The sequence below is a fragment of the Alnus glutinosa genome, chromosome 8 (assembly GCF_958979055.1).
Source record: "Alnus glutinosa chromosome 8, dhAlnGlut1.1, whole genome shotgun sequence".
NCBI classification, from domain to species: domain Eukaryota; kingdom Viridiplantae; phylum Streptophyta; class Magnoliopsida; order Fagales; family Betulaceae; genus Alnus; species Alnus glutinosa.
The window spans coordinates 22,003,013-22,016,711 of NC_084893.1; the positions used below are offsets into that span (position 1 = coordinate 22,003,013).

General features: G+C 39.2%; 1 protein-coding gene across 1 annotated transcript; it reads left to right on the forward strand.

The window, feature by feature from the left end:
• Positions 1–4,009: 4,009 nt before the first annotated feature.
• On the forward strand, positions 4,010–6,449 carry LOC133875367 (uncharacterized). The gene has a single exon (XM_062313481.1). The coding sequence runs from the start codon at positions 4,101–4,103 to the stop codon at positions 6,267–6,269; it is 2,169 nt and encodes a 722-aa protein (XP_062169465.1). The 5' UTR covers positions 4,010–4,100; the 3' UTR covers positions 6,270–6,449.
• The last annotated feature ends 7,250 nt before the right edge of the window (positions 6,450–13,699 follow it).

Genomic DNA, 13,699 nt, shown 5'->3' on the forward strand with positions numbered 1-13,699 from the left:
TGTGCGGTGGTTGAACGGCGCTGATCCGGTGGTTGAGTGGTGCGGTATTGAAGTGCTACTCTGGTGCGGTGGGTGCTTCTTCTTCGTTGTAGTGTAGTGGGTTGGGGTTGGGGGAGACCTGGGTGCTTCTTCTTCATCGTAATGCAATGGGTTGGGGTTGGGGGAGACCGGAGAGTAAGAGAGAAATGAAAAACAAAAATTAAAGAAAATGATTAAAAAATAATATTTAAAAAAAGTAGAGAGTGAACTGTTGGAGAGAAAATACGATAAACAGTGGATAAAGTAGAGAGTTGTGCTTTTTTAACAGCTATTATAACTTTCATTGCTGGAGATGGTCTAAGCTACGTCTCTGAATAATCATATTATGCAAATACAGATAGTATTAATATGTACATCATCCACATTTTCACCCCTATATAAGATTAGTGCGGTACTTTATAAAATAGGACTCCAAAAAAATCTCCAAGACTATGATATAGAAACTTTTTAAAAGTATTAAATTTAATACCAATTTTTTTTTTAATTAGTTTTCTCTGTCACTTAAAAAAAACATATACTACATAAATCGGCCCTCGGGTGAAGTTATGCACCCTTTATGAAGGCGCGTGAGTCGGATTATGTATTTTTCATCATCATTGATCCATGCACATAGTGTATTTATCATCATCATCATCATAACCATCTCTCCCTCTCTCTGTATCTCTCTCTCTCTCGAACGCTGGTCACGTGCACCCTTGGATTCTTCTCTGTTTCACCTCGTCCCTATCGAGCATCGACCCCTCCCCATGTGATCTGTCTAAAAGAAAGACCATCATTTTCGGATTTAATATCGAAAATGCCATTTGTCATTTAGCTACGAGAAAACGGCTACTTGGTGTAAAAGTGGGCTGGCTGGGGGCAAGGCCAGGGCACACGGATGGTTATTGATGTTCCCAACACAACTCCCTCCATCTTTATGTTTTATTGTCTTTGTTTCTTCCTCCTGTCTATGATCTGGCCACGTGGTTCTCAAAGATTTGCAACATGCTACAAACTACAAGTATATACTGAATTTTATGCTCAAGTGTAATCTCACTATCCCTTTTGAAAAAAAGAAGATTTAAGAACATAAGTGGGGAAAAAAGAGAGCAATATATATATTTAAGGAGGAATATATCTACCACTTGGATTTGTTTGGCTAAAAAGAAAAAGAGGCAGAAAGTAGAGGAAGTAACCTTAACTCGGAAAAGAAAGAAGTTCATGCATTATTAAAGGGAGATAAGACTAAAAGAAAGACAGAGGAGTGAGAATCAATGAATTTGGAGAGTACTTTTTTAATTCTCTTATATATTGCAATGCTTTTTCTTTGCCATTCTAGTACTCTGTCAGATGTTCCTCTAGAAGGGTGGAAAATGACATTGGATTCAAATCATTATAGGGAAAGCAAGGGTCATTTTGAGTTTCAAATCAATCTGAATAAGAACATTTTCGGCAGGTGATCTAATTTTTTTTTTATCTTAAATAGTTAATGAAAACCCAATTTTATGAGTTTAGTTAACTACTTTTCTAACGAATCAGGATCCCTTCAAATTTTCTATCCGAATTTGAGAGAATTCGGACATGTGATTATGAGAAAGCACTTATGAGACTCACTTGACCGGATAAGTAGTTGGGCAATCCAATTTTTATTTGGTCAGGTGAGTCCTACAAGTGCTTTCTCACAATCACATACTCGAATTTTCTCAAATTCGGACAGAGAATTTGAGGGGATCCTAATCCATTTTCAACACATTCATTAATTAGCTTATCTAAACTTATTCTCTATTTTATTAAAATAATCAATTTTTATTTTTATTTATTTTAATTGAAAACACATCTTCACCAAACACACCAAATAAAACCCTCCATCTACCACCACCAACTGCCAGGAACATGAAGAGATTCAATCAAAAGAAACTGGAACACCAAATCACTGAAAATTTGCTAAACAATTAACAAAAACTCAATAAATTAAACAAACCTGAAAAGCCCCAACTTAAAAACCTCAACCAAACCACCTTCTCACTGTACAATCCCATCAACTATCTTTGAAATCTCAAGATCACTGAGATCGACAAAAAGAAAGGGGGGGGGGGGGGGGGGGGGGGAGGAATTTTGATCAACCAAGCAGAGGCCAATGAATTCGACTTTCTTATGAGTGATAACTGCAGATCTGGTCTTCTTCTCGGCACCTCCTCCTTCGTGCCCTCTGCAGGAGCCCTGACCTCCACGTTTTGGGGCGCTACCGGAGCAGGGGCGCCATGCGAATCCAAGCAAAGATCCAGGAGATCTTCATGCGGGCGCTCAGCTTGACCATGACGGGGGAAGATCGTGTGACAGAGAAAAGGTAGGAGAAGAATAAGAAATAAGTTTTGAGAGAGTGAGAGAAAATGAGAAAAATTAATAAAATATGAGAAACGTCTGTAAAGAATGTCACACTGTTTACAAATGCTCCCAAAATCTATTGTAGCGTTGGTTTGCGTAAGCCAATTGAGGAGTGTTTGACGCTTTTGTTATCTATTCTAGCCAAAAGTGGATTTTACATAATCTACTGCGAATGCTCTAAGAAATTGCGACAAAAGTATCTATAACCAAAAAAAAAAAAAAAAAAAAAAAACAACTGTGACAAAAGTTGTTTGGAGTGCCTAATCCACAAGCTTTAATTTGTAAAAATGAACTAAATTTATGTTTGAGAAAAATCAAGCAATATTGGAAAAAGGAATTGTAACAAACTTAGGAATGTAAAAGTACCTGTCAAGTTCGAATTATATCGAGGCATGCGTATAAGATTATATAGATCAATTTTAATTCGATCTATTTAATTAAAATTATCATACTCCTAAACTCAACGAAAGGTAAAAATGCGGTTATTCTATTTTTATAACCGCAACTAATCCGCCTTAGACAGTTAGCGATTATTTAAATATATAACCACATCGCATAACCACTTCTACCTACTATTAAAAATGTTAACCGCTTCGTTTAAAGTAGTTAATAGGCGGTTATTAATCGGTTATTTTTTTCACCCAAAACCCCAACCCTCTAATTATATGTTGAATTCATTCGCGAGTAGAGTAAAAAATTACCTGCAACACTTTTTAGTAGGGGTAGGCATCGGTTCGGTAGGCGGTTAAGTTAGTTAATTTGGTCGGTTAACCGACTTTTGTCGAAATGCAGTCGGTGAATTTATTTCGGTTTAGTCGATGAAGCGGTCGGTTTAAGTCGGTTAATAGAAGGTCGGTTAAGTTGGTAAAACAGTTAATAGATAGCCGGTTAAGTCGGTAAAACGGTTAATAAGTGGTCGGTTAAATCGGTTAATATTCGGTTAACATGGGTAATGAAACGACGTCATTTTGATTTTTTTAAAGGAAAAAAATAGGTTCAAACGTTTCGTTTTTACTAAAATGACGTCGTTTCATTTTGTCGGTTCGGTTAATCGGTAGGAATAAAATGTGGTTCAGTTCGGTTTGGTTACCGCTTAAAAGACGGTTCGGTTATCGAACCGATTTTCAAAACAAAATTTTATACCAACTATCGAACCGAAAATTAGTCGATAGAGTCAGTAGGCGGTCGATGACGATTTGGTAAGTGGTTGGCGGATAATTTGCCCACCCTTACTTTTTAGGTCTCAGTATCGTTAACTGTGATTGCTGGCAAGTTTGGAAGTGGGAATTTGATCCACCATTTGGATAAGGCGAAGAAGAGAAAAGGGAAAAATTTGATAGAACCCAGTAATGTCACATGGTTTATGAGAGTGTGGTTGATTGGGGCACACGGCAAACTGGATGAAAAAGACTTGAACAGAAAGCCAAGGATAGGCCCTTTTTTCTGTAAAACATTTTACGCTTTACATTTTCCACGCGCGAGAGCGCGCACACACTCCAAGGGCATTCTAGTCATGTGAAATAATTAAGCAACAGCACAGTCTGTCAGTTACGTTTTGCTATAGACAAGCACCATTTCGTCACCCTCCATTAAACCTCTCTCTCTCTCTCTCTGTGTGTGTGTGTGCAAGCAATCGGTATCCTATTCACTTCCAATGGCCAAAACACAGTGACAAAGATTACCCAATATAGAGTAAAATGGAATCAGAGAGGCCCCATCGCAGCACGGGGAGCAATAGCAGCACCAGCGAGCTGTTCATCTGCTTCACCTCGCGCCTCTCCTCCTCCTCCTCCATGAAGCTCTCATCCAAATCCATCCTCAGCCCAGGCCGCAGCAGAGAACCATCCCAACTCTCTCTCTCCGCCTCTCTAAGCCGAAGGCTGAGAAGCAATGGCAGCATGAAGGGTGGCCAGGCCTCGCCAATGTTCCCAACCGGGGGAAAGAAACGAGGGTGTGCTTTCGAAAACCCAGAGCCCTCGTCTCCAAAAGTGACCTGTATTGGTCAGGTGAGGGTGAAGACGAAGAAGCAGGGGAAAAAGATAAGAACGAGATCGAAGAGAATAAGCGGCGAGGCGAGCTTTCGGAGAGCGGAGCAGCAGAATACGAGCGTTGTCACACATCAAGACCTTAACATGAACATTCAGAACAATCCGAATAGTCAGGAGCATCGGAACCAAAGGTGGGTGCATCTGCCAATAACAATTTGCGAAGCTCTGAGGGCCTTCGGCGCCGAGTTCAATTGTTTCCTTCCGTGCCGGTCTTCGTGTATGACAGGGGAGAGGGAAAAGGAAGAGAAAGCGGCCGCGAGATCGGACGGTGGTGAGAATGGGAGCGGGAGCTCTTGCGGGGCTGTGTTTGCGAGGTGGCTGGTGGCAATGCAAGAAAGCGAAGGCAAGGGGAGGGAGATGGAGTTGGTGGTGCGAGAGGGAGAGGAAGATCAGAGGGTGACGGAGAGGAGTCACAGTCTGAGGAGGATGGAGGTTTTTGATGAGGGGAATGAGATTAAGGAAGAGATGAGTGAGGTTTTGGAGGACGAGGAAGCGAGGGTGAGTATTTGTATTCCGCCCAAGAATGCTTTGTTGCTCATGAGGTGCAGATCTGACCCAGTGAAAATGGCGGCCCTGGCGAATCGGTTTTGGGAGTCTCCGGTTCAGAAAGTTGAGGACGAGCGTGGTGGTCAGGATGAAGATGAAAATCAAAGAGATGAGAAAGAAGAACATGCGAACGTGGAAGTGGGTGAAGAAAGGCAAAGAGAACTTGAGATCGAAACAGAGGTACAAGGGGATGAGATTTGTGAAACTGATAGTGAAGAAGAAGAAGAAGAAGAAGAAGAAGAAGAAGAAGAAGAAGAAGAAGAAGAAGAAGAAGAGGAAGAAGAAGCAAACTTGGTTACGGAGGAACAAGATGAGGATGTAGAAGAAAACCCAGAGGTCACCGATGAGCTACAAGTACACCCAGTAGAGCAAGAAGAAGAAGACGAAGAGATGAACCCGGAAGTACAAGCAGAAGAAACTCCGTTGAGCTGTTCTTCACCTGAAGCTTTTGTAGATCCAGAGAACTCAGAGATGGAACAAAGCGTACCCAAACTGGTTCAAGAGAATGAGTATGTCCCAGAAGATGAACCTGAAGCACTGTATAAAGAAGAAGAAGAAGCAGAAGATGCCAAAGAAGCAAGCCTTTTCTCCTCTTCCTTAGTGCCCGTGCAGTCAGAGCAAGAAACAGAAGCAGTAGAAGAAGCAAATGGTGGAGCTTTAGCCGAAGAAATAGAGGAGAAAGAGACACCAGAGAGGCCTCGGGAAGACGAAGAGACAGCGACCCATCAAAGATCCGAACCCGAATGCCCAAAATACAACGAATGGGATCCGGGCTTAGAGTCAAAGATCCAAGAAAGTGACGCAAAGCGAGAGAGAGACAGCTCGGTCTTGCCGGATTGCTTGCTTCTGATGATGTGCGAGCCAAAGTTATCCATGGAGGTCTCCCGGGAGACCTGGGTCTGCAGTACGGACTTCATCCGATGCCTCCCGGAGAGACCGGTCAAGAAAACCAACGGAGGCGATGAGGTCAAGAAAAGAGTGAGCACGGAGGACTCTAATCCTGCGCACCAGTTACTGCAGCCGCCGAGGTCTTCTTGTTCGTTCCCGGTGGCGGCGGCGGCTGTGGGAGCCGGCGCGTCGATGGCGAGCATGATAGAGCAGAAACTGTCGGGGGCCAAGGGGTGCGAGCCGTTCGTGCTGACGCGCTGCAAGTCGGAGCCGATGAGGTCGGCGTCTAAGCTGGCGCCGGAGGCTTGTTTCTGGAAGAATCGGAAGCTGGAGCCGCACCACCCGGGTACGCTTGGGATGGGCGCGGCTGGGGTTGGGTTCTGAGCCGCCGAGGTAAATTATGGGAATCTAGTAAAAAAAAAAAAGAAAAAAAAAGCGAAAAACAAAGTGGGGGCACAAATCTTTGTTTTTACTGTAGTTTGATAGGCTGCTTTTACTGCTCTCTTCCATGTTTGTAAATCTTTGGTTAATGATTTCGGAGCAATTCTTTGTTATTTTCTTTAATCATTTCCTCATTTTGGTTATAATAGTTACACACTGTGAATTTTGGTGGGTAAAATGATGATTGAGAAGAGGAGTGTCTGTTACACTAAGTGGGACAGTTGAGATGTTAGGGCATGTTTGGGATTTAATTGAGGTACATGATTAAAGAGGGGCCTGTTTGTCTCGTTATATGCCTGTGAAATAATTTAAGGTAAGGTGTGCGGTCTAATCAGCCACCTTCTTTAGAAGTAGGGCTGCTCTTTTATCTTTTCCATGTGAACAGAATTGATGTTTTGCGGGGGTCATCTATGTGACTTCAATGGACATAGAAAATAACTGTCAACCGTGGATTTGGAATTGGATGTAATTGAATTTTGGGTATCATAAATTATCTTTAAAGATGACCTGTCATGACCCATTTGACCAAACCAATTAAATAGAGAATAATGATAGTTGTACACCAAGTGTACAACAATCATACAACACCCCTTCACAAGGGGTGGGTCCCACACTTAAATAGATCCTTGGATTCATGTTACAATCAATTCTCGACTGACATGAGGTGTTGCTGTCGACTGGGTATGTTATAAAATTACAATTTTACTTTCTAAATTAGAAGAGAAAAAAAAAGTGTGGGCCCCTCACCAAATGAGTGACGGTTGGGTGAAGAGCAACCTCCCAAAGTGGCGGTCGATTGCCCTTCAAAGAAGAGGGAGGCCACCACTCACTAGGCAAGAGGCAGTTGGCTTCTTTGTTTTCATCTCCTAAGGGCTGATTATGGAGGGTTAGCCGCCGCTTTTTTTTTTTTTTCAAAAAAGAATTTGAGAGTAAAATTATAACATTAGTTATGTCGTGTCAATAGGCTATTGATTGTGATGTAAATCTCTATGGCAAATATGGGGTGACAAATAACTCTCCAACCCTAATTTCCCTTTGTAATTTTGACACGCATCAATACTAATATAATGTCTAGTTTGATTAAAAAAATAAAATAAAATAAAGAAGCTTATTGCAAATGTGTTTAAACATATGTATTGTTTTTTTTTTAATACTTGTATTTTTATTAGGATGGGGATCTACAACAATTAGCTACCAACAATTAATATAAGAGAGTCCATATGAGATCCAGTTGTTCAAATAAATTTTGGATTATCCGGCTACTTACGCGGACCACTGGATACTTTCTCACAAAGCTATCAAAATTACTAACAATTTAGACAGCTAATTACTGTAACTCCCAATCAATTTTAGTGCAAATAAATTGTAATGCCTAAATAAATAAATAAGAGATTTAACATTAATAAATTATATTTATTAAATAAAATGTGACTTTAATAAATTATAAATGGTTATATTTTTATATGATTGAAATAAATATTGATAATGGGTCCTAAAGTAGTGAGTAATTAATTATAAGGATAAGTTTTAATTGATTTAAAGTAGTCGGTTAAATAACAATTAACAAATGAGAGAGCTAGATGTAATGAGAGTAATATCATAAATTACCAATTTCAAAAAAAAAAATAAAAAATAAAAAAAATCATAAATTAAATAGTGGGAGGTTTAATAAAATAAAATGTAACCTTATTCAATGTCACATGGCGAGTTAGGATTGGTCAAGAGATATCTTATTCCTTATTTTTTGATTTGAGGAATAAAAGAAAAATGAAAATAAAGAAAAGAAAAATAATAAAACAAATAGACAAAAGCACATTTTCAACCCCCCCAGTAGGAGTGAGCAAATCCCCGCAGAACCCGTCCCGCCCCGCCCCGCAGAGGCTAAAACCCGCACCCATGGTGCGGGCCATGGGGCCTTTTTTGGGCCCCCCGTGCAGTGCGGGGCGGGTTGGGGGGGGACCCAAAAAATTTCTCGGGTCCCCGCCCCGCAGATTTTGAAAAAAAAAAGAAAAAGAAGAAGAAGAAGAAGAAGAAGAAGAAGCGGCAGAAAGCCAACAACTTTTCTTACTTTCTTCTAAGTTCTAACCTAAGTTACCTAACCCTAACTTTACCTTCTCTAACTCCTTATTCCCTAAGCGCCGCAGCCCACATCAGTACTTCACTCCGCTGCTCCGCCACTCGCCTCGCTAGTCACCGGCTCACCAGTCACCAGCCCTCACGCCCTCACCTCACTGTACGCACGGTCCGGTACAAACACACCTCACCGTACGCACAGTCCGGCACAGACACACCCGCAGGCCGCAGGAAAGGAATGGGAACGCTATAAGGAGGTAACGATCACCTTCTTCCTCATCGTCTTCTAGATTGTTCACTGGCTTTCCTTTTTATGTTTTTAATTTATTTTTCATTGTTGTGGTCCTTGTGGATTTTGATCGCCGATTGTAATGGTATTCGCTTGATGCAGAGAAGGGGAGATCGAGACTGAGAGTTAGAGAGAAGTTGAGACAGAGAGGGAGAATTGGAGTTGGAGGCCGAGAGAGACCAGAGGCCGATCGTGAGAGCAAAAAGTAAATTCTCTTTCCATTTCCCATCTCTAACAGACACAGTCACACAGTTTGTTGTTTGACATAGTCTACCACTTTTGTAGTTAGTAAAACCGATCAAATTTGAGTATGTTCAATAAACCACATGTCAAAATTATATGGTAACGAAAACAATAAAGTTGGAAATTATTTGTTTCTCCTGCCTGGGGGACAGTTCTACATTTAGCAGTCAACAAAGATATTCAGTACCAAGACAGCTAATATTTTAAGTTTACTGCTTCATGTAACCCAAAGAGTGTGTATTGGACAATCCATTATACTGAGTGCACCATGCATATATAGACACAAAATCCTGTAAGTCAGCATGGGAGCAGATTCAAACAATATTTCCTGGGGGTAGAGTAAGCAAATTCGGGAAATGGTAGACACCTGGAATATAGTTGAGTGTCTCATGGAAATGACACTGCTTTTTGCATGGCCTCCAAAGGAACTCATAGATGGGTTTTTATTTTAAATGATTGAGAAAACCTATTGGAACACTTCCATATCTACTATGTGACCGAATGCTCATTTAGTGTAGAGTTGATATTATCAATATATTTTAAGGCAAAAAATAAGGACACTTTTTGTCTTCCACAAGTACATAAAGGCTACTAATTTAAACTCTCTTCTTGATCATTTATTAAATGTGCATAGCCCTTACCCTCACTGACATAATATTAAATGACATAATTCTGTTCTGTAGCAGGTTTTGTGTTGTATTGTTTAGTTGAGTTGTACAGTTTTTAGTTGAACTATTGTTTGATTGTAGTTGTTTTTGATTTGTAGAATCAAGTCATGGACGATTCAACTAGTGCTACTATTGGACCTATTGGTTCTAGTTCTGCTTCATCTAGGCCTAGTCTTTTTGATACCAATATGGGTTCTAGTTCTTCAACTATGGGCCCTCAAAATCCTAGTACAGCTCTCTCACCAAAACCTAAAAAAAATGAGCAAACATCATCGGTTTGTGAACATTTTACCAAGTTAGAGTCGACTGACCTCGATGATCATAAATTACAGTGCAATTATTGTAAGAAGGAGTTTAATTGTCACCCTAGAAGCCATAGTACTTCATCTATGTTACAACATATCAAGAAAAGCTGTAAAAAATTTCCTGATAAGTTTGATAAGACACAATCGAAGTTGAACTTTGAGGCTAAGAGGGAAGGACAAGCGGCAATGGGTGAAGGATCTAGTGGTAACCTTGTGCTTGCTAAGTTTAATGCTTCAAAAATAAGGGTAGCACTTTCTAGGATGATCATAGTGGATGAGTTGCCATTTAGATTTGTGGAAGGTAAAGGGTTTAAGGACTTTATAAAAACAGTTGAACCTAGGTTTTCAATTCCTTCCCGTTTTACTATGATGATGGATTGTTTTAAGTTTTTTATGTCTAAGAAAGAAAAGTTGAGGGGAATGTTCTTGACATTTGGTGTTCAGGGTTTGTCTTACCACTGATTGTTGGACTTCAATACAGAACCTTAATTACATGTGTATTACTGGTCATTTTATTGATAATGAATGGAACTTACCCAAAAGAATTTTAAACTTTTGTTTAATTTCTAATCACAAAGGTGAGACCATTGGGGAAAAGATTGAGTCGTGTATGCATGAATGGGGCATTGGTAGCATTTTCACTATCACGGTTGATAATGCTTCTTCCAATGATGCTGCTTTGGAGTACTTGAGGAAGAGAAGTGCTCATAAGCCTAGTGCCATATTAGAAAATCGGTTTATGCATGTGAGGTGTTGTGCACACATCTTAAATCTTATTGTGACTGAGGGGTTGAAAGAGGTTGATGAATCCATTATGAGGGTTAGAAGTGCGGTTAAATATGTGAAGTCTTCTCCTGCAAGATTTGAGAGTTTTAAGACTTGTTTGGAAAGAGAAAACATTAATTTCAAGGGGTTGTTGTGTTTGGATGTTCCAACTAGATGGAACTCTACATTTAAGATGTTAGAATGTGCAAAAAAATGTCAAAGTACTTTTGAACTTATGGAAGAGTTGGATGGATATTATGGTCCTACGTTGTTGGATAGCAAAAACGGTTTAGGACCTCCTAATTGTAATGATTGGGCTCGTATTAAGGTTTTTCTCAAGTTCCTCGAAATTTTTTATGAAGCCATAATGCGACTTTCGGGGTCTTTGTATGTGACATGTAATATGTACATTGAAGAAGTTTCTGCCATTCAACTGCATTTACAAGAATATTGTGACAATGATGATTATATATTGAGTTCTATGGCGGAGAAAATGATGTTGAAGTATAAAAAGTATTGGGGGAATCTTGATAAGGTTAATGTGTTGTTGGTTGTTGCTATTATTCTCGATCCACGGACCAAGTTGAGATCATTGGAATGTTAGTTCAATGATATTCTTGGTGTTGAGCAATACAATGATATGATATTAAAATTGAAGAACTACCTTAAGAAATTGTTTGATCACTTCGACACTGGAGAAAGCTCTCAAGGTGAACATAGTGGTGCACTTCCTCAAGGTTCCTCGGGAGAAACTGGGAAACGTACCTATACATTGATGAATAGGTACAAAAAGCTCATGACTTCTAATAGTGATGTTCAATATAAATCGGAGTTAGATCAGTATTTGATGGAGGAGATTGAAAAACCGAATGAGAACTTTGATATTTTAAATTGGTGGAAGGTGAATTCAACCAAATTCCCAGTACTAGCCCAAATAGCACATATTGTGTTGGCCATTCCCATTACTACAGTTGCTTCAGAGTCGACATTTAGTACTAGAGGGCGTGTGTTGGATCCTTTTCGAAGTTCATTGGCCCCAATAACGGTTGAAGCATTGGTGTGTACACAAAACTGGTTAAGATCAAAACCCATCAATGATTATGACATAGAGATGGTTGAAGATCCTGAAAGTTATAAGCTCGAGTCAGGTAAGCTTTTAGGCCTTTAGCTTTCTATTATTCACTTCTTAATTTATTTTGCTATTTAAATATTCTAAATTTCTAATTATCGGTTCCAATTTTTGTAGAAATCAATTTGAAGAACATCAATCTTTTGCTCGAGGAGGATTAGTGAAGTGAAGATTCAATCCGATTGGGAGGTGCTTGATGCTTTGGAACATTTAACATTTGGGTTTTCTTCATCTTGTAATATTATGTTCTTTGCTTTGTCGGTAATTTGTTCATTTATGGGATTGGATTTCTATTCATAATTAGCAGTTAGACCATATTAATCTACTATGATTTTGCTTTGTAATCTGTTTTTTTTTTTTTTTTTTTTTTTTTTTTTTTTTTTTAAGTTTTTTTTCCCTAACATTTTAATAGATGTTGGAATTTTAATTAGGGTTCTTTATTATAAAATGACAATTAATTTTATTTTTCATTTTTTGAATTGATTTGGTTAGTGGTTACTTTGAGTCTTTGATGATAATGCTTGAGATTTTTCTATTTTTATTTTCTTACATTCTTGTGTTTCTTCATGATATTGATGCTCTCTAAATTTTGATCTTTTTATTCTATTTTAGTTTCCTTTAGAACCTTTGCAAATTGCATTTCAGAGTCAAGGACTCAAGGGAGTTCAATTGCAACTTGCAATTTGCAAGGGTGACAGCACTCACAGCAAGGGCTGTCTTGTTGAACGAATCAAAAGTAAAAATAGAAAAAATTGGATTATTAATTACTTGTTATCAAGGTTAAGAAAATAATGAACACAATGGAGTAAAAATAGAAAAATTTGGATTATTAATTACTTGTTATCAAGATTAAGAAAATAATGAACACAATGGAGTAAAAATAGAAAAATTTGGATTATTAATTACCTGTTATCAAGATTAAGAAAATAATGAACACAAGGGTCAATGGGTCATAACCCGCGCCCTGCAACCCCGCCCCATCCACACCCGCCCCGTGCGGGTGTATGGAGTTTTCTGCGGGGTGCAGGGTCAAAAAATCCCCATCCCCGCCCCCCCCCCCCCCCCGCCCAATGCTCTGCATTACCCCCCAGCACGACCCTCTCCCTCTTCCTTTCTCTTATTTTCTTCCTCTTTCTCCCTTTCTCCTTTTCCTCTTCACCACGCACACACGTGTCGAGAGAGAGAGTGAGCTACTGAGAGGGAGATTGACGCCGAGAGAGAGAGACCTGCAGAGGAGAAGAAGAAAAAGAAGAAGAAGAGAAGAAAAAGGAGTTCCGGCCATAGGTAGTTTGTGAGGTAAATCTCTAATCTTTCTCATGATTTTCGTGATACTCTTGAGTTTGGAGCTAGAAAAGCATGTGAGTCGTTAGAAATCTTCTTAGATTCAAATTCTAGGTTACAATGGGTATGGGTTTCAGTTTTTGAATGATTGTGGTAGATTTTTGGGTTATTTGTTACGGCATTTTGTCCATAGATGCTAAAATGTTAAATTTTGAAGTTTTCCATGTGATTTTGATAAACCCATTAATTTTTAGAACTAGAAAGTAGTATGGATTATTATGGTTTTTGTAAATCCGAATTTAGTGTTTTGATTTGGGGCTTTTGCTATGTTGTAGGATTGATGTTTGAATGTGAATTCTCTTGTGGTTTGGCCAAATGGGTCATTGTAAGATTGATCTCCATTGAATTTGATTTATTGCTAAATGTTGGTTATGAATTGGTATTGGGCTTTGGTGAAAATTGGGTTATGAGGTATATGGAATTTGGAAGGTAAATTGTGGTTTGTTGATGTAGATTGTAATTGATATTGAGTTGTGTTTATGAGTTTGATTTGTTGGTTATTTTGCCTATGGTTGAGATTGGGTTCATTTGACTTTGGATTATGTTTTATGAGTTTTGAT